The sequence below is a fragment of the Corvus moneduloides genome, chromosome 7 (assembly GCF_009650955.1).
Source record: "Corvus moneduloides isolate bCorMon1 chromosome 7, bCorMon1.pri, whole genome shotgun sequence".
Lineage (NCBI taxonomy): Eukaryota > Metazoa > Chordata > Aves > Passeriformes > Corvidae > Corvus > Corvus moneduloides.
Window position 1 is genome coordinate 5,172,683 of NC_045482.1, and position 25,882 is coordinate 5,198,564.

Below are 25,882 nucleotides of genomic sequence, written 5' to 3' on the forward strand. Positions count from 1 at the left end.
TTATGCTGGTCTGTCTTTGGCTGCACTTCCCATAAGCTCAAAAATATTCTAACATACATGGCCTTTGCCTTAATGGTAAAGAGAGGTTTACTTTACTCAGGTAAAGAGAAGGTATGCACTGATTTCAAAAAGTAAACATTTTATTATACAAGGAATTAAAACAACAGGATTTATAATCCCACACTCCAGAGATTAAAAAGCCCAAAGCAACAACAACAGCAAAAAACCTCTGTAGCTAAAAATTTATCTCCCTAAGAAATTTACAAGTTAGTGTTTGTTTATGCAAAAATCACATGACACCTACAAATCTAGTATATGGTGTATTCTGGACATCAGTAGTGCAGTTACTTTGCACGTAAATTCACATAGGAATTTCACACTTGAGTTCAAGAGAGTTCTTTTACTTCCAACTTGCACTAAAAAACCTCACCTTTTTCCTTATTAAGAGCCAGCTGCGGGATCCAGCCATATTTAGATCTAAGAATATCCCTATGTGTCTTGGGATAGTCATCAGAAGATGTTTTGATGCAGTAAAGAAGCACCAGGGAGCTAAAGCAGAGCATGGAAGGTGACTGATCCACTCAGGTTCCTGTGTGAGGAGCAAACTGGGCCATAGGATAAGGTTTTCTCCTCTGTGTATAGATACAGGAAAGCATAGCCCAAAGAGTGAGTTTTGAAAACTAAACCTTCCTTTGTTATTGTGCTGCTATTAGGATGGAGTAAGCAAGAGCCCTGAGAAGCGTTCATCTCTACCAAGACCTTCCTCTATCCTTCCTCCTCGACGAGGTGTATCAGGAGACCGAGACAGAGAGGAGAACTCCCTCTCGCTCACAACTTCTCTTTCCTCTTCAGTACGACGGACCACCCGTATGTTGTCTTTTTCTTGCGTATTAACCTTCTACTGCTGTGGTTGTCTTCATCCTCATTGGATTTGTCACATTGCATAGCATCATGTGTCCCTACCTTAGACACAGAGGAGTGGGTCTGGGGTGTGGTGTTGGAAATTAGAGCCCACAGACTGGTTTTGTATATATGCCAAGTGCCTGAAACCAGGGACAAGATGCACCTGCAGTGGCCAGAGCCAGGACTGCTGCCCAGACTAATTACTGATATTAGAAAATGCCTTTGCAGGGAGCTCAGAGCTGGGTGAGGTATTTAACAGAGCATTTACAAACAGCAGCAAGAAATAATGAGTCAAAACTGAAATAGGCAACCTGAAATATTCTGATGGATCTTGGAAAAGTGAACCTGATGGTTACAGTCATTAATTTGCTGTTTCCTAGTAATTATCTCCCTGTGCTCTAATCCTAGGGTAAAATCTCTGCTGAGAATTGAGATGTTAGCTAGCAGACTGACTCACTGAGGGCAGTTAAGATAGTGAACCACCTAAGTTCCTTTTATGAGGACCAAAGTCATCAAATCACAAGCCAAAATAAATTGCAGGACAAAGACTATTTACTAAATAATCCCAGAACTTTTAGCCAGGCCTTAGAACCCATATGTGGTTTCCTGCTTTCCAGTAGGACTGTCTTCTCTCTTTAGAAACCAATCTCAGCCCTTTTTAAAACAGCTTAAGGGAAGTAGATTATTAAATTCTTCAAAAAAAGTCCTTTGAATTTCCTAAGTGATGCTCCAAAGGTGAAACAGAGACCTTTTGAAAGCAGAATGACCTCCAGCTGCCACAGCAGCCAGCCCATTCTCCTGATCAGGAGTGAGAGACCATTAAGCATTTGGCAGTGTGGTGAAGGGCTGAGGAATGAAAAATAAATATACCAGACCTGCAAAGAGGTGGGAATAAAGTAATTCCCTTTCTGTCTCAGATGGTAGAGAAGCTTTAGGGTTTGGAAAGAAAGATACCTGTTCAGGGAAATGAATAAGGCATCAGGAGGTGAGTGGTATATGTTCAGTCTGCCTAATGAATCATGTACAGCAAAGAGTGTCTCCTGAGCCGCAGGGGCAGGAGTGCATTGGGTTTGGGCTACCATCATTGCACAAACAGAATTATTAGCAAATACTTTAAATAAGAATTTGTTTCATCCCACTGGATTCTTTAGAGAGGCCCATTGGATTTATAATTTCTGAACATTTGAAGGGTGAAAACATACATGCACCTATTCAGCATTAGGGTTCCCAGGTTTTGAGAATTGCTTTGGTCTTTCTCTCCATGAGTATTCTCAGCAAAATTTTACTTTGGAGATATCTCAGCTTCTGTTTATTTATGTTTGAGAGTCAGGAGCAGAGCTGGCTGTAGAAAGCACAGCTAAACTGATCCTTGTGCTCCGTGAAAAGGACTTGGCAGTGCCATAAACACTGAATGGAGCTGCTACAAAATGATATAGTTGGGTTTTTTTAACTTGCATGCAGCAGTAAGCAGAATGTGACTTTGTATCAAGGTTGCCTCTGGTAATGGCTTTCTTTCACTGAACTAATGAAAAATAGCAATTGAATGTGAGGACATCTACTCACCTACACAACAGAGCTATAGCTTGTGCTCCAGCTGAATGCCCACCAGGGGTTTATCTGCAGTTTACTGGCAGTGGTATGAGAAACAGCATCAGCCAGGCACTCACAGCCTTTCGTTTCAGGAATATTATCAGAATTTTTACTGCTTTCTAGTTTATTGCCCAGATCCACTGAAATTGGTTGGATCAAGTCCCAAAGGTTGGATTCCAAGGATGCTTCTCATCCTTTCCCCAAAATGGAAATAAATGTGATGATGTGCCTTGTTTAGCCAGCTTTGCAGGAAGCATAGGCATTGTGGGAAGCACTCCTGTGTTACAGAATGGAGAGCTCAGTCACTGTGGGGGCAATAGCTCAACTTCTCATGGCAAGGTAATTCCTGGCAGGTTGTTTAGCAAAGTAAGACACAGACACATTCAGCCTGCTGTTCCAGCAGTAGCACTGCCATCTTAAAGAGCTGTGTCTCACTTTTGGTACGCAGGGATGCAGTTTTGGTGGTACAAAGGGAGGAAGAGCTGTATTTCTGTGGCTCTAAAACTGTTTTTTTTCTTGAATGTAGGATCAGAGCCAATTCGTAGCAGAACGGGGAAAAGTGGAACTTCTACCCCCACTACTCCTGGCTCCACTGCCATCACTCCAGGGACACCACCAAGCTATGCCTCTCGTACCCCAGGCACTCCAGGGACACCCAGTTACTCCAGAACTCCCCACACTCCTGGGACCCCCAAATCTGCAATACTGGTACCTACTGAGAAAAAAGTTGCCATAATTCGCACTCCTCCTAAATCTCCAGCCACTCCAAAGCAGCTACGAGTTATTAATCAGCCTCTACCTGACCTCAAGAATGTCAGGTCCAAAATTGGGTCAACGGATAATATCAAATACCAGCCTAAAGGAGGGCAGGTAAGGATTCCACCCTTTATGTTCATCCATACGTTATTTAGTCTTATGTGTGCACCTTTGTGATAGGCATAGGATAGGAGCCATTTTGAGTTGCCTTGTAAAGCTACTTCTGTTCTCCAAATCCCTTGCTTGTTTAAGTGATGTTAAATGGCAAGGACAAGGACAGTCTTCAGAAACTATCTTGCCATATGAAAACTAACAGTGCCTAACTGAGATACATTAAAAAATTTCGAACAGGAGTTTGCACTCCATGCCATAGATATGTTTCTGCCTGAGTCTCAGCAGTTGCTGCTTACTTAGTCTTTATCAGTACAAAAAAATAAGATGGTTGTTTAATTAACACTAGTTGAAAATCAACCCACGTATATGTTAGCGGGATCACACAGCACTTTGCCTTTTCCTGTGCCATTTTATATGACGTGCATTGTATTGGATGAAGTTAATGAGGGTTGCAGCCTCCAACTTCATAAATGCACCCCACGGTAAAGATGGGGGAAGGGGGCAGATATTAGACTTAACTGGTTTTCTGGCTCCTGGGTTCAAATAAGCCAGAACAGGGCTTAAACTGTATGAACTGGAGGGTGTATGTAAGTCTAATACACATAAGAATGTGTTGTAAGGCATATCAGATTTTCTATTCTCATTGAAAGAACAAGAATTCAGTGACATCTTGATGTGATTAAAAGCTGAAAAAAGAGGTAATTTCATACCTTGCAGTTAGGCAACCAAGCACATTTTCATAAGGATTGCTTTCAGCTAAAGACTGAACCTGTGTGTAGGATGGCAAAATCAAAGGATCTCAGAATGCTTTGGGTTGAAGATGACCCTAAAGATCATCAAATTCTAGCCCGCTCCCATGTGGCCTTGAACACTTCCAGGGATGGGGCATCAGCCACTTCTCTGGGCAATCTGTGCCAGTGCCTCACCACCCTTACAATTAAGACTACCTTCCCAATATCCCATCTAACCCTGCCTTCTGGCAGTTTGAAGCCATTCCACCTTATCCTGTGACTCCAGGCCTTTGTCCAAAGTCCCTCTCCAGCTCTCTTGGAGCCCCTTAGGCACTGGAAGGGGCTCTAAGGTCTGCCCAGAGCCTTTTCTACTCCAGGCAGAACAATCTCAACTCTCTCAGTCTGTCTTTGTAGCAGAGGTGCACCAGCCCTCTGAGCATCTTCACAGCCCTCCTCTGGACTTGTTCCAGCAGGTCCATGTCTGTCCTATATTGGGGACGCAGTACTCCAGGGGGGTGTCATGAGAGCAGAGGGGCAGAATCTTCCCCTTCTCCACCTGCAGATTACTCTTCTTTGGATGCAGCCCAGGACATGGTTGGTTTCAGGGATGCAGGTGTACATGACCGGCTCATGTCTAGCTCTCATCCACTAGCACCCCCAAGTCCTTCTCGGCAGGGCTGCTCTCAATCCATTCTCCATTCAGCCTGTATTTGTGCTTGGGATTACCCTGACCCACGTGAAGGACCTTGCACTTGGCCTTGCTGAAATCCCCTGTTAATTACAGAGAGAACTCACCAAATTTTGGAAGGGGCAGTAAAAATGGAGGCTTTCATGCTAAGCAGAAGCTTTTGGAGACTGAGGGAAAGTCAGATAGGAAGTACCATAAATCTTGCTGAGGTATGGTGCTTATACCTTCCTCTTCGGAGCCTCTGCTTGATATTCTACCAAGCAGAGCCAAAGCCAGAGCTGGAATAGTCTTCCCTCATTTTTGAGCAATGCAGAAATGCTAACACAGATGGCATTAAAAGCCAAACTTATGTCCAAGCAATTTCCTTTTCTTTCCATTTGGAAGAACTGTTCTAGCTTACAGGAGGAAGCCATCCATTCGGTTAATATTTGAGTTATAAAACCAATAATAACCTGACAGATATTCTGTGATTTAGCAACAAAGAAGCTGAAGGAGGAAAAAAATACAGCTTACCAACATTTATGCTAAAAATATGGACAACTCAAGTCTTATGTGTGTAAACAGTTATGTTGATGTATTTTTTGTAAGGAGTACCTGTGTATTTTGTATTGATTCTAGACAGAACCCTATGGCAAAAACACCCAGAGCCTTCAGCTCCCTTTTACTTCCTTTACTTACTTTACTACTACAGCAAAGGCAATGTGAGTGCTGTATGAAGGGTTCATTTCTCAACTGCCGCCAGGGACAGGACATCAGGGTGATGAACATGTTCCCCATTCGGTTGTCCTGAAAACAGGACATTCCAGAAAGCTGGATTGCAGAGTGTTTCTAGATCAGATACTTACATATATATATATGTATGTGTGTGAGTGTTGGAATTGATAGTGGAACTTAGAGAACAGTGAGGTTTGCCTAATGCTGCCCCAGAAAAAAATAATTAATCGGATCAAAACTTAACATGGCAGCCCTGTGCCTGCTGTAGGTCTTCCAGAGAAAAAGAACAGGCTCATATTTTAAACAGTAAGATATCTCTAAGGTGTTGATCCTGTTTTCATGGTAAATTAACACATTCAGTACTTTCCAGGATTTGGACAGTAGCCATTTACTCATAAAGTCAAGAATATAATGCCTCAGCAAAGGTACTTCTGCCTTTATTTTGACAGGTGTGATTATTTTGCATGGGAGCTCCACTCCGTTTGACATAACGTGTAGCAGATGGTCATGGTGTGCATGGGCTCCAGCAACACAAGTTCAGACTGTGCTTCTGGATCAGCATTCCTCATATAGGCCCAGCTGTTGGTCTTAGGGCCCAAAACCAGCACCACGGCAGCCTGTCCTCCTCCTCTTTGTTACTCTCTCTGGAGTGTTAACAATTATAGAAGACCAGGGGGCCACAGCAAATTGTATTTCTTTGTAGACACCATGACTAGAGAGCTAAATTTCCTTAGCAGCTCTAACGAGCTGCTCAAAGTCTTTGCTGAGCAGTGAAGGATGGCACAGCAGCTGGCATTTCACTGCTGTGGGCATCACAGGGGAAATCTGCTGGGTGAACAAAATGTCACTGAAGCTAAAGCATTTTTTAGTTCCAGTGGTATGCGGCCACTGAGCTGTAGGTTGGGCAAAGAGAAGCTCACTGAATTTTTCCTTTATGTCTCGTTTATGCCATAGTTTCTCAGTCTAGACAAGAGGTTTTGGGATAAATCTTTTCCAGTTTCTACAGTTGAATTTTATAGGGTCTGTGAGAGCAACACATGAAAGCTAATTTCATTTCCTTGTGTCTGCTCAGTTCTTTAATGTCTGGTAGCAATATTACCCTGGCTGAAATGAACTGTTATCTGCTATTTGCATTTAGTGATGATACATGAAACAAACAGAAACCTGCTTTATAACCTGAACTGGAAGTGCTGATAGCAATAGCCACAGGAAAAACAAGCAGAGAAAAACCCAGCATATATCTAGGCAAGTACATAAACATAACATGCAAATCACTAAAGGAATACAGATATGCAGCCCAAAAGTGTAATTTGGAGACAGACTATCCTTTTTCCAGCAGTATATTTAAACCTGGCACAAGGACTTCTCTTCAATCTGTTCTAGAGAAAGCTGCACTTTGAAACTGCCAGAGGCTGGGGTGCAAAACTGAAGAAGCTCTTGTGGATGTCTGAATTCTAAATAAATCAAGAAGTGCAGTGCTTCAGCTTGGAATTTTATCAAAAGCTCATCAGACAGCAGAGTGATTTTACTTCAGCTCTGACTTGCCCTCCATAGAAACAAAGAAAAGGGGAGAAAACATTCCACCTGAATGGGGGTTGTGTGTGTGTCAGGTGTGCGAAGAGAATGCTTTTAGGGGAAGAAACAAGTTAACTTTGCACTGCATTAAGCTCCTGCTAGGAAGAGATGGCTTGAGATACGTTTAATTGGTATTCTGCAGTGGGGAGAAATGAGGGGCTTCTCTGCTCTGTGATGCAGCCAGTAGGTAGTTGTCTGGTTTGCTCTTTATGCTACAGTGTGGTGAAATATATCATTATTGGCAAAGCTCAGAGGCAGCTTGCTTATGGGTATGTCTGCTGGGCTTCAGATGGATTTTCACACTGCATCAGCTGTGGAGGAAATGCTGTGCTTTCAAAAGTAACCCATTTGCATCCATTATTTCTCAGCCCAAAGGAAGCATGAAGAGCTGGGAGAAGGGGTTGGAAATCTATTTCAGATGCCAAGACTGATTTTTTGTTGCATTTTTTTGGTTCAGATTTTTGGTTTTCTTTTTGAAATTCTGTCTGTGAATGTGGTTGGTACCATATCAGAGTACAGAAGTGCACTAATTGAGTCTTTTCATTCCTGTCAAGGCAGAGTATTTATAATGCATCATAGGCCAGCAACCAAGGATAAAACTAACCTAGATTTCTTTTGATTTTCTCTTAAAATGTATACCTAAAATCTAAGCCATGGGCAAGAACTTCAGTGGATGTGACACAGCAGAGCTTCATCAAGTGAATGGAGCTGCACAGACTAGAATTACATGTATAAGCTTTAAAATGCCGCTAATTACAGTGACAGCCAGGCACCTTGTAGGAAGTAAGATGACACATAGAAACCGAAGCCATGCTGAAGAATGAAATGTTCCTTGAAGTTTTTTAGGAGGATTAAGGAAGAACTTTACCATCTTTCCTAAACTGTAAAAAACAAAGTGCAATTAGTAATGGGTCAGAAAATCTGAACAAATTGATGACACCACTATTCAGTAGATGCTTTCCAAAAACCACAGGAATGCTTGCAAGGAAAATAGGCATATGTGTTAGATGATAAAATACACTGACACTGGGAGGACATCTCAGAGGTGGGCAGAGGAGTAGGCTTGAATGGGTGTCTTTTGTTACCTTCAAAATCAGTGTGCATTGATGCCAAATTGATTTTTTTTGCCTTGTCTTCTTTTATACATTCTCTGTATTATTTACACATATATTTGTAGCTCTTTAGCCTATTATTGTATTTGTAGCCTAGCTCCAGTACTTTTCCTTACCCTACCCAATAAGCAGACAAAACACATTCCAAAGGTTCCAAGCTGGGGGTCCAAGGCTCCTATCCTATCTTGGTTCTTCCTGGGAACCAAGGCCGAGACGAGCTCTTCAAGACATATTTTTATAAATAGTTTAGTCCCTATCTAGAGGAGGGGGAATTAGAAAAGGAGTTGAACTGGGGGGATTACCTCACCAACTATGCTTCTAATTGGGGATATGCTAATTTGCAAAACCTATAAAAATTGTATACACATTATGCTGTGTGTGCATCTTTGGTGTTTTCCTCTTGACGAATTGTGCACCTAAAGATCCTTATAAAGGTAACCCCTTTTCATCACCCTAACTGTGTCTGGTTCATGATTTTAGGACCAGTGAAAAGGCATCAGGGTGGCAGGCGAGATTCCACCCCCAACACATGCCTCAGTCCCCCATCACAATTTACAACCCTGTCTGCAGAGAACAGTGGTTTTCTGGCATGTTCCCTGCCTCAGTGACAGCGTGCCAGGGTGCAGTCAGTACAGACACAGACAGGTCTGGTTGGTGCACCTCCTGGAGAAAGGCAGGTCAAAATTCTCAGTTAAGTTTCCCTTGAGATGGTGTCTTATAATTCCTCCTCTTTTTGCTGTTTCACATGTCTTTGCACTTTATGAACACTCATGACTGCACAAAACCTGAAAGTCTGTATGTTATATACTGTTGGTGCAATGGCTGCTGAAGAGTGTCCAAAAGAGTGATGGAGAGCAAGGTTTCACAAAAAGTGCTGTCTGAGCTGTTGCTGGATCCCACTCTCCTTCAGCCCATCATGTGCTTTTTCTCCAGTCCATTCTGATCTGCAACATAGTTGAGTCAAAACTACTTAGGCCCAAGTTAAGAGGACGTTCCTGCACAGGCCAGTGATGAACATAAATGAGCTTATAAGAGCCAAACTTGGTGCCTTCCCTAGCCAGAGGCACATGAGGCAGCTGTACAGGGAGGTGTGGATTGATGTGCAGCATGGCTGTTGTTGCATGATGTAGCTGAGAGACTGGGAAGCAATTGTTTCCACGTTGTTGGCTGCACTCATTGGAATAAGTTTGTGCATTTGTCAACTCAATAATTCAAAACTGTAAAATAAATTAATCTCTGTCAGTCTGCTTTTGTTTTCCTTGTACATTCCCAGATTTGGGGATTTGCAAGATATTTGAAGGGATTTGTTCTGCACTGAAAATTAGAAACGGATTCACCACTTGTTAATTGCAGATCTACAAATGTGAAGAGAATTTAGGAGTTTCAGGTACACTTTCAAAACTCTGTCAGAGCTCAAACCTATTTAAGTTAATGAAATTTAGACTTTTGGCTGATAATTGCAGATTGGACAGAAAATAACATCTTGCAGCTCCTGTGTTCAGACTGCACTTGTTCAAAGGAAGTTGCCTGAGTACAGTCTGTACAGTTAAGTCTTGAATTATTCCAGATAAAAAGCTAGATGTTCTTCCTGACACATATTTTAGAAAAATTAAGCAATCACTACCAGCCTCTAGGAAGTTTCAGAAGGGTTTTTTTGAGGAAAGGTGTTTGGTTGCTAGAAATGAGCAGGGAATTAGGACTTCCTCTATGGCAGTGACAGCATAACATCACTGCAGCACCTAACCCATCTGTAAAACGTGCACCCTGCCTGTGAGGCAAACTGTGAACCACAATCAGGAGGCTCCCAAGCAGTCTCATGAGCTCTAGCCACCAACAAAACTTCTACCCACTGTGGTAGCCATATGTCTCTCCATTTTTTGGAGGCAGTGAGCAGCAGTGCCCTGATTTCTGCCAGTCAGATGTTCAGTTTAGGGCTGAAGGTACCACTTCTGGACGATTCAGTATCTTTCCACCAACTACAGTTGGCAGCATATGCAACCAGTTCCAACTCTTAGCTGGCTAATGTTAGAAGAGTCAAATCCCAACCATGATATACTGTGCATTGTTGTTCTCTCATTAATAAGTATGGGGAGAAGCTGTATTTTTTCCCTAGAGTAGATTGAAATTACCAGTTCCTGTGAAAGTCTGAGTTATCCCAGCAGCAAGCTCAGCAAAGGACATGTTTCCAGCTGAGATCTAACTAGTCTAGATTTTGAGAAATAAAATGAGAAAGGTTGTTGTTTTGGGAAAAATGTTCGGGCAATATGTAGTCTGGATCAGAGCTGTTTCATTTTGCATGGAAAGGTTAGAAAAAGTTTGTTTTGTTAGACAGGAAAGGGCAGGAAAGAAAAGAAAAGAAACCTTACGTTTTATATTGGAAATTTGGATTTGAACAATAAAGAGATGCTAGGGGAATATCTGCTGAATGTTGGGAAAGCCAGCTTGCATAAAGAGGTGACTGCAAGGTATTTTTGAACTTGGACTGAACAACCTAATTTTCTCCATTATGCTGGAGTAAAGAAGTTCCAGATGTAGTGACTCAAAACTCACCTCTTTTCAGAGATACGGAAACTGATTGGGAAACTGATACCTGATGCTCAACACTTGATATTTGAAGCTAATAGTACTCTTTCCATGAGTAGGAACTGTTGTGTCTAAAATTTAAGTATTGGACTCTGAATTTTAGCAAAATCTGTTAGGTTGTTTGTTGTTGGGTTGTTGTTGTTGCTGTTGAAGCGAGTATTAAACCAAGGATTTTGTGTTTTAGGTGAATTAATTGCACTCCCAGGATTTTTTTATTTGGTGGGTGTGGATCTTCAATAGTTTTTTACAGTTCCTTTGATCAGCTCCCCAGCTTTAGTGAGAAATGTGATAGCAGAATGTGCTACAGTTCATCTGACAGGGATCTTGCACTTCCTTGAACTCTCTGTTAAATTCAGCTGTTGTCTCTTGACTGTAAAGTCTTTGGCATGGAAAATGGTCATTTCACTTTGTACTTCTAGCACAATTATGTAGACCCTCTCAGTATTTCTCCATAGGCCTTTCCTCCTTATTGGTAGGGACATGCCTAGCTCAGTATGGCCATCTTATTAATTACTTTAGTACAGTTACGTGCAGGTAGGTGGAAAGAAGCTTGTAAATCAGCCACTTGTCCTACACAAGGATTCAAGACTTGGCTGATCACAAGATACCGTTTCTGTTTTTACTGGTATATCGCTAACCCAAGTTCCGTGGCTTCTGTGCCGGAGCGTGAGGTGCTCTTCCAAAATGTTTGCTCTTCCAAAAAGGTCTCATAAGCCGCTCGGCAGGACCACCACACACTCACACACGCGTGCATGCACAAACACACGAATAGCTCTAGTAATATGGGTCGATGGCAAAGAGGCAGGAAGGGTCTCTGTTTGGGGTTCCACGGACGGAAGTTTATTGCAGCCACACCGTGAATGGTTCCAGGGACGAAGACAGAGAACAATGAAGAGTCCAGGTTTAAGTACGGGGGTGGGGCGAGCGCCAGGGACCAATGATCTGAGGGCACAGGGCCAGTACAAAGGCGGGACTAGGGAATGGGAACCAGTGGGGAAGATCTGGGGGAGTGGCGAGGGGCAAAGGCCATCCAGGGAACCTGGAGTGGAGAACTCTCTAGGACATGAAACATATAAGGTAGCAACGGCGTGGGGTGGCCAACGGCCAACCAGAAATGTAGAACTGGGGTACATTACCATAACCGAACAAAGCATTCTGGGAGAGGCTTCTCTTCTCACCCTAACCTAGACAGAAGTCTCTGGTACTAGGGACTGTCTTACCTGAGACCTCTCTGTGTGCCTTGTACCACAGGCTAACCGGTAACCACACTGGTACTTCCCATTGAAAGTATCTATTTTCAGTTGTTTGTTTCACAGTTTAACATTCAGGCTGAAATATTATCTGCTCAGTGTCTGCCTCTCAGTATGTTCTTAAAAGTCAGAAATGCCTGTGCCTTGCTCACTCTTTACTAAGAGCAGGGTGAGAATAGTACATTATTTTGCCTATGTCCAGCACAGCCTTTTATTTTGAATTTCACTAGCTTCTGGACTGACAGCCTTGCTGGTGTATGTATCCGCTTATTCCAGGAATGGAAAGGCTGAACATGATCACAAGCCCTGTCTGTAGATGTGGAAAATCTGAGGCACAGTCTTTCTCTTCAAGGACTGTACTGTGCCAAATAAATACCCTCCGTCTCCCTTTCCTCTCCCTGTAGCCTCTGCCAGGAGCATGAAGAGCAGTGTCATCTGTCCTTGGAATTTGGAAGCACTTGGACTCTCTCTTGATTCTAATCAGTTTTTAACCTTAACCTTACTTCCTGTGCATGACCAATTCTTGTCTCACTTAAATAGCTGTGAACTTGGAGATCAAACATTGAAATAATGTCTAGTTCCCGGGATATAGCTCAGTCAAATTGCTGTGGTAAATAGAAGGAACCTTCCCTTTTTGATAAGCTGTTAGGAGTCTGGAAGCTTTTCCCAGTGTCACAGCTCCACAGCATGTTCAAACAGCAAGTAGAGCCAAGCTAGAGTGTTTTTAAATGTTTTAGGCAGTGTTTTTGGCAGAGCTTCTCAGAGACCCTAATTGCAAGGCAGGGAGAACAAAAGCCATCATCTTCTTGAAAAACATATTCAGAGCCTGTAATTTCATCAGCATCACAATTTTTATTCTTCAAATATCTGTTTCAATATATACCAGTTATGGACTCTCTGCCCAGATGTTGGTAAGTTAGGGGCTTTTCCTCTTTTTGTGAAAACCAGCTGAACTGAATTATTCTAGGCAGACGTGGAATATAATTCTGTCTCTTGCATAAGCAGAGTTTGGACATTGATGTCTTTAGCAGTGAACTAAACTGATAAACACAACAGAACTAAATTCTCTTAGGCATTTCCCTACCTTCCTTTCAGTGTTTCTACATATTTCTGCTCATCACAAACACAGTGGTGTAGTACTGGCAGAGGAGGACCTGCAAACTGTTGTACATAGAGTCTTTGAAATCCAACTCATTTTCTGCTAACAGGAGGCATATATCTGACTGGAACATTCACAAGTATTGTGTCTCAGAGCCTGTCTTCTTGTTGTGCCAGACAGCTTAACCCAAAACTATTCCCTGTGCTCTAGTGATGATGTTGCCCTTGGGCAACAAACCCCAGCTGTTCTGATTGCCAGTCAGGCCTCTGAAGGAGTAGGAAGGAAATTAGTTAACTCTGCTGAGTGCAGAACAATATATGGCCTCATCTAAATCAACTTTGAGAAAAATACCTTCAACACTTGTTTTCCTTGCAGGCTATGCATAAATGCTCCACATTGCCCAGAGCTCTCACAGGTAGCATCCAAACAGCATAGGTGATGTTGGAGTGCACTCTCTCAGTCCTGCTGGGGACTCTCTGGAAGCAGTGGGAGTCATTGAGGCTATACTGTGTGCCTGTTGGCACACAGTCTGCCTTGGGCTTTGGTTCTGGACCATTGCTGAGGCATCATCAGAGGACAGTGAGGGGAAGGTCTGTCAGACTACGAGGACTTCAGACAGAAGCCGGTTTTCTTTTGGGCAATATGGTTTTGTAGAATAAACATGGCATTGTCTGTAAGGCTTTAATTTTCCACTGTGGTGTAATTTCACGTAATTATGACAAATGCTGAGGAACCTCAGCTTCATCTTAATCAAAATACTGACTTCCAGGCCCTTTCCAGCATACCTGGGCAAACCAGTATCACATCAGAAGAGAATGTACCCACTTCAGACTGGCAGGTCAGAGCAAAGGTTACAAGGGACTTTGTCAGGACATTATCTTGTTGGGATGTCTAGAGAGTGTGAATAGAAGGCAGTGCTGTTTCTGCCACAGACTTTCATTTTGCTACCAACAAAATGTTCCCTTTCCTAAATGAGAGGATGAGCGGGCTTGATCTTGCATTTAAATTTCAGCACAATTGAAGTGCATATATGTGCATCCCTACCACACCTCCACCCACACACAAGATGTACATACACATTGAGAACACAGAGAACCTTCCTGGTGAGTCATGGTTTTTGTGCTGTCTCACAGTTGCCAGCAGCTACATCATCTAATTCCTTTCATCAAGTGCCATCATAAAAGTTTACCATTTTCTTGTAGCTGTGCTCCCTAGGGAGGTAGTTCCAGAGCCTCCCTGCTCTGATGGTTAAAGACTTCCCTCCAGATGCCAGCTTCAAATGATTCATAGGTCAGTTTACATTCTTTGTTTGCAAGCCAAAGTTTCTCTTTAGCCTAAATGGTTCCTGTCCCTTTCTGGTAAGCCCCCGCTCCTTTTTACAGTCTGATTCCTCAAACAAAACCACTCCTGCAGTCACACTGGCTGGCTGGCAAATCTCAGCCTTTCTCAACTCATTTGGAACTTGTTGGCCAGCTTCAGCCAGTGCTGGCAAGGGAGCAGTGGTGAGAAACATAGGCAGTCCTTCCGCACTGAGTGATGGTTGTTGGCAGAATATGAAACAGAGACTCAGCGTTAACATCGTCATTGCGGTAAAGGCAGTGAACTCAGCCCCTCCCCACAATCAGGGACAACAAACAGTTGGCTGGTGTGTATTAGCCTGTTCGCCCAGTCTAGCAGGCCTGGGAGAAAGCTTGGGACAAAATGCTGGCTAGAGGGGATAGGGCTTGCTGAAGTATATAGGATGGATGAATTAAGCAGTTTAAAGCCCTAATCTACAGGAAACAAAGCTCCATTCATTTGTGGAACACTGAGTTATAGAGGACAGTTATGATATAAATATATCCAGGGATACTGACATATCCCAGGAAAGGGTGACACAGATCATCAGGGAAAACCTGAATCAGTGCAGTTCTTCCCAGTGCCAGATGACCAGTAGAATGCATCCACTCAGCTCTCTCCGGCCCTCAGTGTAAGACACAAATGATGCATAGGTCTCCTGCTGGCCCCACTGCACACGGGCACATTTCACCTAGTGAGACGGAGAGGATAATTGAGATGATTGGTTCTCTATATATATGCTAGCCAGGTCCATGGGCCATGAGACAAACTGTCAGACTTCGGAGTGCAAATCAACCTTTAGGACTTGATCAAAGGCACTGCCTCAACTTTTCACCTTCCTTTGGCTCCATTTTAAGCTACAGGCCCCCAGTCCACAGTGCAGAGGTCTTGCCTGCATCAGCATTTTCAGAGCAAATGAATCCCTTTGGCCATAGCTAAGAGGTGCTGCTGACCCACCACTGAGAGAGATGTGCTCAGAAAGTGCCAGGAAGGCTTTCTGTTTTGCCCAGTTGTGTCTGGCCAGAAGCTCTCTGGGAACCAGATCTGAATGCACATCTGATGTGTGTTTCTGTAATTGATGTGACATGTGTCTTATATAGTACTGGGGTACATTTTTAAACAAACAGTATATTGAGAGAAAGCACAAGCATAAAATTAGAAAGGCATTTGCTTTCATATTTCAGCGTACATTGGTTTACTTGGACAGATAAGCAGATGGGAGGGGGGAAAGACAGAAATCAGTTTGACTATTGAAGATTTTGAAATCCACCAACTGGTGACCTACCAGTTGTGGAATTTGCTGGTGCTGTCATCACTGTTATTGCTGAGCATGCCATCACCACAAATCTTTATCAGTTAAAGCAAGGTTTTTGCTTTAAACTGAAAAGAAAGTTTAAAAGAATCTTAACATTCTAAAGGTTTGATTTAGTTGTTACATGTAATAAGAAGGATCCATGAAACAGCTTGCTGTGAAGAACTTACTCATATTAGCTGCAAAGAGTTACCCTCTGAACATTTCTTCTGAGAATTTACTGGGTTTAAGTTAAGGGTGCACTCCAGGTGCTCTGTACCAGAGGATTCAACTCAGTATCTAAATGTGCAGTTATCCCCACTGCAGGAGCCAAAAGCTGCAAAACCTGATGCCCCTGTAAGAGGGCAAATCGTCTTTTCCTAGTCTGGAGAGGTGAGGCACAGAGGGAGTGATTTGTCTCAGATTTATCAGGGAACCTGGGGCAGTTTGGAGACCTGAAGCCAGGAAGCAGAAATTTCATAGGGTTCTACTTCCTCCCACTGACTGCTTCAGCTGTTCTGCTGCTGCTTTGTGCTCCCAAAGTGGTGAGAAGCTGCAGTAAGGAACCCCTGTGTGCATTTCCCTCTGTCTTATCTAGGTACTGGTTAGTCACTGTAGCTTTACCTACAACAGTAGCCAACAGGGCTGTGCTAAGTAATACGTCAGTGAAGGCTCTGTAAGTGCCATTTAGCAAAATGCATAATTACCCAAATTCTGTGGCTTTCTGTACAGGAAAGAGTGTAAATTCCTATTGTATATTAATACATAAAAATAAAATCCAATGTAACATTTGATTAAAGATTTCATATTTAACCCAGAGAAAGAATATGCTGCACTCTGATGCAAAGAAGGCAGGTGCAACCTTAGAAAGAAACACCTTCTCACACACCTGAAAACTCTATTACTGATGAGCACAACCCCCTGCTCTTGCTCAGAAATAAATCTGAAAATGGTGTTAGTCAGGTGTGCACCCAGCTGTCTCTGCTCACTAGTAATTGCCATCCAGCTGCACATCATTCCCTGGGAGTACAATTATTGGTGGCGCCTAAGTTCTGCTAAGTAGAGAAACTGCTTTGCCATGGGGGTCAAGCATGGGACAGCATGGCCTGCCCTTGACAGAGTTTGCCTCCAGGCACTGTCCTATGCCTGCAATACATTTGTGGCTAAGGTAACATTAAAAATGTGGACTCCTGGCATGTGTAAGGGGGGCTGGCATCATCGAGGGAAAAGCAAATACCTTATCTTGTGTGAAGAGATGAAAAACACAGGGGAGAAGCACAGTGCTGCTAGTACTAGAAAGTAGTTGTGCTCAAATCTGTGGCCAGCATCAGAAATCAAAATGCAGTGATTGCAGCTCTAGGTTTCCAGATGCTGTTGTTTTCTGCCTTGCCCTGTAGTAGATGACAATAAAGAGAGAGAGCAGTAGAGAGCTCTGACTACAGTTTTAAGTAATTTTGTTGCTCCCCTTTCCCGGGACACTGAGGTCTGTTTTATGTATGTAGCTGCTATTACGGCTGTATGGTAGAAGAAGGGTTGGAATACCTCAGGATTTCAGCCTGTGTCTGTGCTGGCTGGATCTGGGATTTCTGCATCAAAGGCTGGAGTGCTGAGCTGTGGGAAGGAGGGTTCCCACCTTCTTGTGGCCAGTTCAGCAGAAATACTGACCATCACTCAATAGAGCTTAGGACAGGCAAGCATGGAGTTCGTCAAATTTTTCAGGGAAAAGCCACCTCTCATACCTCGCAGTATAAAACTTTCCCCTTTGTATTTCCCCACCACTTTGTGAGGTAGAAAAAGAGCAGCATAATGTATTTACAGATGCTGTGTGAACATACTAAGCACAGAGATTGACGGGATTTACTTTCTCACATTTCAATACAAGTGTCAGAAGAGGGAGTCACCATAGGAGGCAAATTACCCTGGTTTCGTCGTCCTGCACCCTGAGTGTGTGTATGGTATATAGTAAGTTACCTCCAATTCCTTTTAGGTTAGGATTTTAAACAAGAAGATCGATTTTAGTGGTATTCAGTCCCGGTGTGGTTCCAGAGATAACATCAAACATTCTGCAGGGGGAGGAAATGTAAGTAGTACGGACACCCTGTGAACAGGCACTTCCACTGTGGTGACCCACCTCACATAACCAGAACCCTCTGTCTCCCTTCCTTTGAGCACTACTTTCCTTCTTGCTGCTGTTTCACATGTGAGTTTGGTCTGGTAGTCATGTGAGCCCTGTGTGTGCAGTGGAGGCCTCTTGATCTTTCCCTACAGAGCGCAACACATTTTCAGAACTTGGACAGTTAAAGGAAATTATAAAAGAAGGGTTATCTCTAAATGCCCAAGTGAAAGTGCAGTGTGAGCCAAAATGGTTCAGTGCCTTTCTTCCATGGGAGCATCCCAAGAAAGTAATTTCCAGAGACTGCAGCTCACAGTGAGACTCCAGCCTCCCCACTGCGCATTTTCTAGTGCACCAGTCCTTCCTCAGCTAACCTTTCCGTTATGTGCATTCAGCAGAGGGGAAGAAGAAAAATAAAACAGAAGGACAGAGAAAGCTCAGGGAAGAGGGTGTGATCAGCCAGCATGCTGAGTGCTGATGTCACAGCATTATTCGAGTATAAGAAACTGAGGTGGCCCAGGGTTTGACCAGACACCTGTTGGTTTTATCAGGCACACTGGAATACCGTAAGGTGGCTACAACTGTCCTGATGGAAATGATCACCCCTCAGATGGGAAGAGCTGATGGTATGAGCATGTCTGATCGAGACAGGTTCAATACAGCTGCCGGTGCTGGCGTAAGTCACTGGTGGTGTGGTGAGCAAGCCAGTGGCATTGCAGTTACCCTGGAGCTCCTGTCTGGCTTGGAGGGCCATGACCTCTTGGGACCTGCCAGCTCAATGCGTATGGCTGTGGGCCGCATCTTGGAGCTATTTGGGAGTGCAAGCAAGATGGGAGTGTCACTCTGTGGCTGTTCCCAGGCTGAGTTTAGCACAGCCATGGCAAGGTGGCTGGCAGCAGGAGGGAGGGTGCCAGAGCTGCTGCTCTCCAGTGAGCACTGAGCCAGCTGGCTGAACCCCAACCTGCTCAGGTACAGCTGCAGGAGGTACATGTGTAGATTACTCAGACTCTCCATAGTGGATTGACAGGAAATGCATACCATATTTAGATGCAGAAAAATACAAAACAGATGGTGGAGAAAAAAACAGTCACCAAAATATCCTAGTTGCCAGGATGCATAATCAAGACAGAAGCAAACAGGATGGGTCCTGCTATGTGCAGGGCTTTGGAGGACCCATTCTGAAAGGAGGAGACTCAGAAACATTTTAGAAAGAACCCACAATATGATCTCCTTTATCCTCCTCTTCGTTTTGCTAATAGTAAAGCTTAACCCAGCTCTGTCATCTCCCTAGGTGGAAAGTTTCCTCCTTTGTGGCATGGTCTGTTTTCTACTAACCATTTCTCCTTTTCCAGTGGTTTGTAGAAGTCTCTCACTCTTTCTCCGCAGGGCTTGGTCTATTTTTTTTTTTTTAATTCTCTTCAGTCCTGTAATTTGTGCATGTGTGCCCTTTTGACAGGTACAGATTGTAACCAAGAAGATCGACTTGAGTCATGTGACTTCCAAGTGTGGCTCGCTGAAGAATATTCACCACAAACCAGGTACTGTAGGAATTTCTGGGTTGTGGGACAAAGCAAAGACCTAATACTGTTACATGAACTCAAAATCATGGATGATACCATTCTCTTTTACAGTCAAAGAGAAAATAAATACTCTTTGGTAATAAAAATACATTAAACTACTTACCTTTATGTCTTTATATATTTAGTTATGAAACCACCTAGCTTAGAGAGGTGATAAATAATGCCAAATGATGGTGTTCTGGCATAATATTGAAATACAGACTGAAGTCAGTGAAATACTTAAGCATGTGCTTAAATCCCATGTGAAAACCAGTGGGCTGCAGCACTTGCTTACAGTTTAAATATATGTTGAAAGTTTTATATTTTACTGAACATGCAGAGCATTATTCTGTGCTTCTCCAAGACCATTAGATCTGAACTAAAAGGAAAGTAATGTGAGTGCACTCATGCTTCAGGTCGCACTTTCTCCTGCACCATTTCAGTTTCTTAATCTGTGTTTCCTTTTCCTCTGTAGGAGGTGGGCGTGTGAAAATTGAGAGTGTGAAACTGGATTTCAAAGAAAAAGCTCAGGCTAAAGTTGGTTCACTGGAAAATGCCCACCATGTACCTGGTGGTGGTAACGTCAAGGTAAAGGAACAGCTGTCAGAGAAACTGCTCCCACTGTGCCCCTGGCCCAGTGAAATTACGAGAGCTGTGAATTCAGTAATGGCTTTGAATTGAGTAGGAAACATCTGTCTATCCTCTTTCAAGCACACTCACATACCACTTTGTTTGAAATTTGGAATGACCAATCTTGCATCCACATCTAAGCTGAGAGTGAAATGTCATGTAGTTTGTGCACTGTCTTTTCCCCTAAAGATAATCCTTGTTTGGGACTGTTGGGCAGCACAGGTATGATCTGAGATGAGGACTCCATTGTGAAACAGAAGGAAAACATCCTGAAAGTAAGATCACTCCCACAAACATTTGAAAATACAGATTTTGAAAACAAATCACAGTGCCCATATAATGCTTATGAACTTTGTTCAGCTAGGAACAATGGTACTTCTCATTAAAGCATCCATCAGAGACAAAAATGGTAAGAGAATGTAATGCAGTAAGCCAGTAGCTATTAAACAATGTGAAAAAATGTCCAGTTTCAATTTTCTAAGGAGTGAAGAAACTTCAATCCTTCTAATAGTTTTTAAAAGTAAGCAAAATGATGCCCAAATGATTATTTATAATGAGATAATTTGGTGAATATATAATGTGTGAAATTCTCTACTTTCCTGGAGCAGATTGACAGCCAGAAGCTAAACTTCAGAGAGCATGCTAAGGCCCGTGTTGATCATGGGGCTGAGATCATCACGCAGTCACCGGGCAGGTCCAGCATGGCCTCACCACGCAGACTCAGCAACGTCTCGTCCTCTGGAAGCATCAACCTGCTTGAATCGCCCCAGCTTGCAACCCTCGCTGAAGATGTCACGGCAGCCCTTGCCAAGCAGGGGTTATGAATTTGCTCATTTTGCGTTGTATGAAGTAATAATGTTTAGGCATGAGCTCTTGGCAGGAATGGGCTCAGAGCAGGTGTTACATTCGTTCTTTACCATGTCTAAAACTAAGTTACATCCCAAGACTTGTAGTTACCATACAGTTAAAAAAAACAGAAAAAAAAATTCCATAGATGCAGTAATTGGCCTGACCTCCATTTACAACAGGAAGACACTGGCTTTATATGGATATACAGCAGTATGTTACATTGGACAATTATTGTTGCTCTGCTCTGTCTTGCATGGAGTACTGTACTATGATAAAATGCATTTTTACCTTTCATGTGCCTGAAGGCCATCCACCTATTTCTGAAGAGCCTTGTTAATATCCCAAGTTGCTCATTTCACAATTCTTTTGATAGATGGTGAAATAAAAAAGAAAAGTTGCCCATTGTAAGTTATTGAAGGTTAAATTAGGCAGTTTGCTTAACAGAAGGAAGGGCATATAGGGAAATTCAACTTTTAATTTAAAAAAAAATGTTACTTTGTATAAATGAGTAGAACAAAAGTTGAATTAAGTTATTAACTTTTTTTGAACATGGTTAATTATGTCAGTGTATAGCCGAAAAGCCAATAAATTATTTAACTAATAACTAAAAATACTAGCTGAAAACATTTGAATTATGCTTTGGGAAGTGACGTAAAAAGCTGCTGAAAGCAAGCACTCATACCCCAACAGACTTGTGTCTGATTAGGAAGGTTGGTTAAGCAGCTAGATTTGTGTGCATACCACCAGTTTCACATCCTTTCCATCCGTTTGATACAGTATTATAGATATATATATTTCTCTGTGGCCATTTGTGATACACCCTCCTCATATACTTGAATATTCTACTTCTTTATTCACAGTATCTGTGTCTCTTGCACCCTTTGGTGTTGCAATTTTAGGTATGTAAAAGTAGATGTTAGCAGGGGGGTTTTTCCCTATTCATAAGAATACATTTTAAAAAGATGAAAATTGTAGCATGAAGTTGCTTTCTGTAACAACTAAAAGCCGTGACCCTGTTTTAGTGACAGATTCAAGTCTACTCTGTGATGCTAGAAAAAGGATTCCTTCCCTCTTCCCTTCCCTCCTGCTCTTCACAAAGGAATGATTTTTGTGGAGTCCAGACATTTGTAAAAGGGTCTCTAAAGATGACTTGAGTTTGGACTATGGATTTTTAAAAAATCTGCAATAGTTTGGTTGGTTCCTTTTTCCTTTCCTTTTTCCTTTCCTTTTTCCTTTCCTTTTTCCTTTCCTTTTTCCTTTCCTTTTTCCTTTCCTTTTTCCTTTCCTTTTTCCTTTCCTTTCCTTTCCTTCCTCTCTCTCATCTTCTTTTTCATTCCCATAGTAAAAATGAATGTTTGATTTATTTTTTTTCTTTTGCTAAAGTTGAAACACAGAAAAATATTAAGATGTTGTTTCCACTCCTTTAGTGATGTCTCACATGTACACTCAGGCACTCAGATAACAGTGATAAACATAGCAGAGATGCCTGTAAATTACAGTATGTGAATAAATAAAAGTGAGCTCCCTAGACTTGTTGCCATAGTGATTCACCAATTAAATAGGGTATCTTAAAATCTGAGCAAAGTGGGATTATATTGACTATAAAAAGTATAAGAAAAAAAGTGCATGAAAGATAAAAGGCAGAGATACATGAACAACCGATCTAGTGGAGTTACCTGAGGGAACGCTTGACACTGAGAGAACACTGGTGATGGGGATGATCCTCAGCAGCAGATAAATCACCTGCTGATGCCCTATGTACATGAGACATTAAGAAATGACCAGTTTACATTCTTGCAGCTTGTTTTATCTTTTCCTTTTGAAACCTCGTAACTAAACTTTGCACTGTCAGTTGAGCTACATTTGATGTATGTATTAGGTTAATAATGTGTTTTGGAAACTTCTGAACTGTTCTTTTTTCCTTCTTAAGTTTTATGTGTGCATGTGTGTTGGGGTTTGGTCTGAAAAGACTCACAGAGATTTTTATGTCTGTGGAGATTCTAATAATTAATGGTACAGGATTCCCCATCATTACATTTGGGTAGTAATGCAGTTATTGGACAGTAAATATTCAGTGAACCAAAGTGGGGTTTTGGCTAAGCTGCTACAACAGCTTTTGTTTGTGCTACAAACACAAAACAGAGTGGTTAAATCTCTCAAACTTTTACTGAATATGAACTTCTGACAGCCGAACACATGACATTTCAGGTCTGCAAAAAGCTTTTTCACACTATAAAGTACCTAACACTGTTTGTAAGTCCGTTGTTTCATAACAAGGACAGTGAGTTTAGAACCATCCGAAGTGCAATTGGAGGATTCTGATTTCTGCTTTGTATTTGTTAGAGTTTTGCTTAAAGTAATCCTAAGAATTCACATGGAGACAATGTCAAGTGAGGTGCATTAAAAGCTTCTTTCCATTTTTTCAGAAAAACAACAGACAGAAAGGAAAACCAACAGTATTTGTATCACATTGCTCTGATTATGCTATCAATTAATATAAATTAGCCTTGCAGTGGGTTTTTTTTTTCCTATGCCTTTTGCCAGTGTAGGAAAAACATTATTGTATTACTGTACCTCTGCTCTCTGAAGCTGAGCAGTATCTCATGGGAACAGTGTTAACCTGAGACTCAAGTGTTTTTATTCTGCTTTTAGAATTGGTTTATTCTAGAAAATTAAGCTTAGTTAATCCACGTAATTAATCCAAAGTTATAGTGGTGTAACACACCAAGTCATTTATTTCTTGCATTAAAGTGAGCTTTCTTGTCTTGACTGAAGCAAAGACCTTTGTAATCATTATCATCCTTCCATAGAAAGAATCCTAAAATGCTGTGGAGTTAGATGAAAAGAAATTAAGAGTTTTGTGCTTTTAAATAATAATTTAAAAAAACCAAGTTGTGTTACATGACTCTAGATGTTCACTGAAAAGCTCATATTAATCTTAACTTTCTCAAGAAGACTGTTTCTTTTAAAAACAACAGTTTGTAAATACGTAATGCCCACTAAAGAAGATAGAGCCAGCTTCCTGGAAACTGCATCTGTTGTGTTTCTTTTCCATAGGCATGTTGAGCCAGCAGGTTTGTTGGGTGCCTGAGACCCAACTCTGTAACAAAGCAGAGATAATCTAGACAAAAGGAATGGTGAAGCCTTGATTGGGTACCTAGGGGAGCACCCCAAATTTAATAATCCATCAGGTTGTAGAGATGAAAGAGTGCTCTGCCTCATCTGCAGTTTTGTGTCTATGTAACCACAAGCTGAAAGAAATCGAAGTTGAGCAAATCTCTGTCCAGCAACAGTAAAAGAAAAACTGATAATGATGAGCGGAATTATGAGCCTACAAGGGCAATGTATATTTTCACTGTACAGCAGTAAATGGAATCATTCATTCAGCCTCTGCTACGGTACAGTAGTAACCTCATCATGATTGCTCACACATCTAGGTTTGCCTAAATACATGACTCAAAGGGAGTCAAAAGGCAGCCTTGCGTTGACTACCACATGAGCAGAAGTTTTTTCCATGCTGGACTAAGTACTGTTTGAAACCCAAGTACACATCCCTTCAAAGGCAAAATGCCTTGAAGAGTAGATCACATTTGCTGTGAAAATCAGCACAGGTAGATTTCTAGCCTAGGTGTCTGTGAGTTCACTCACTAGTCAGATTGCTAAAGCAACTCCCTCTGCAACTCCAGTAATTCCCACTGCAGGAAGGTAAATTAGTTTCAGATTGGGAAAAGTCAAGCATATAAAAGCAACTTCAACTTTAGCAAATAGAAAAAGCCAACAAGTAAACATGCTGTATGCTGGGATAGCAAGGAATACAGTCTGCTGTTACAAACCTGTGTTTTTTCTGATAATTCTAGAGCCTGTTACCATAAAAGGCATTTCTTGAATGGCTGGTGGTAGGTAGTTCATGTTTTTCAATCCGATTTGCAATTGTATTTGTTGCTGTATAGTGATTGTTTTGCAAAATAAAGTCGCTTGTCATCTAATTGCATGTGTTAGCTTCCTATGTTTGTGATCCAGCTCCTCCTGAATCCAAGCCTTGTGCAACTAGCACCTGCCAGTACTGCCTTCAGTCTGCCCAGGAGCAGTCACAGTGGATCCAGTTGTACCATTCAGCTAATCTTTTTTACTTTTAAACAAAAGGATTGGTTTTTATGGCTTGTGTTCTCTTCTGCGGGTCAGTATCTCCCTGCTGGGTGCAAATTTCTTCTCAGAGAGGGTAATTAGACATTGGAACTGGTTTCCCCGGGAGGTGGTGGAGTCACTGTTCCTGAAGGTGTTTTAAGGACAGCCTGGATGTGGCACTTGGTGCCATGGTCTGGTTGACAAGCTGGTGGAAGTTCATAGGTTGCATTCGATGATCTCAGAGGTCTCAAGATGATCTTCCAACCAAATTGCCCCTGTGATTCTGTGGATGGCAAGTCCCTGCCTGGGGGTGCCGTGTAGCAGCACCCTACACGGAGCAGTGGAGCCCAGGCACAGTGACCCCTCAGCACGGCGAAGCGTGGCCTCATGCTGGCCCTTGGGGCCCCGGGAAACGGCAGCCCTGGACTGTGAATGTGGCACAGCCACCTCCGCCCACCCTCCCCGCAGATTCCTGTTGGCCTGCAGCCGTCTGGGCACAGCAGGGGCGCATGGATGGTACTGGGGTAGTGAAGGTAACAGGAGTTGGGCTGTGGGCGTGAGCCTTTGGGGCAGTCTTTAACAAGGAAACAGCGTGGACTTTGAGGGATGCTTGGAGTGTGTCATTATGGATTCATGGTGGATGCTCAGTCCCAGCCTGAGCTCAAGTCAAGGGGAGCGCTGTGCTGCAGGTGGAACAGAGAAATAATAGATCGGTTTGGAAGGGACTGTTTGGAAGGGACCTGAAAGCTTATCTCGTTTCACCCCCTGCCATGGGCAGGGACACCTTACACTTGACCAGGTTCCACTAAGTCTTGTCCAGCCTGGCCTTGAACACTCCAGGGATGGGGCAGCCACCGCTTCT

At 42.5% G+C, this 25,882-nt stretch overlaps 1 protein-coding gene across 50 annotated transcripts in view; it reads left to right on the top strand.

Moving 5' to 3' along the window:
- MAP2 (microtubule associated protein 2) overlaps positions 1-21,563 on the top strand; it is a 248,766-nt gene extending 227,203 nt beyond the window's left edge. For 26 of the 50 annotated variants that reach the window (XM_032115035.1, XM_032115036.1, XM_032115029.1 and 23 more), the window contains 6 exons: positions 714-867; positions 3,020-3,363; positions 17,732-17,824; positions 19,314-19,395; positions 19,892-20,004; positions 20,655-21,499. In XM_032115035.1, the coding sequence (XP_031970926.1) occupies positions 714-867; positions 3,020-3,363; positions 17,732-17,824; positions 19,314-19,395; positions 19,892-20,004; positions 20,655-20,870 (1,002 nt within the window). In that variant the 3' untranslated portion in view covers positions 20,871-21,499. Of the gene's footprint in view, positions 1-713; positions 868-3,019; positions 3,364-17,731; positions 17,825-19,313; positions 19,396-19,891; positions 20,005-20,654 lie in introns of all 50 variants that reach the window. The other 24 variants (XM_032115042.1, XM_032115044.1, XM_032115045.1 and 21 more) reach the window with 2 other exon arrangements.
- The last annotated feature ends 4,319 nt before the right edge of the window (positions 21,564-25,882 follow it).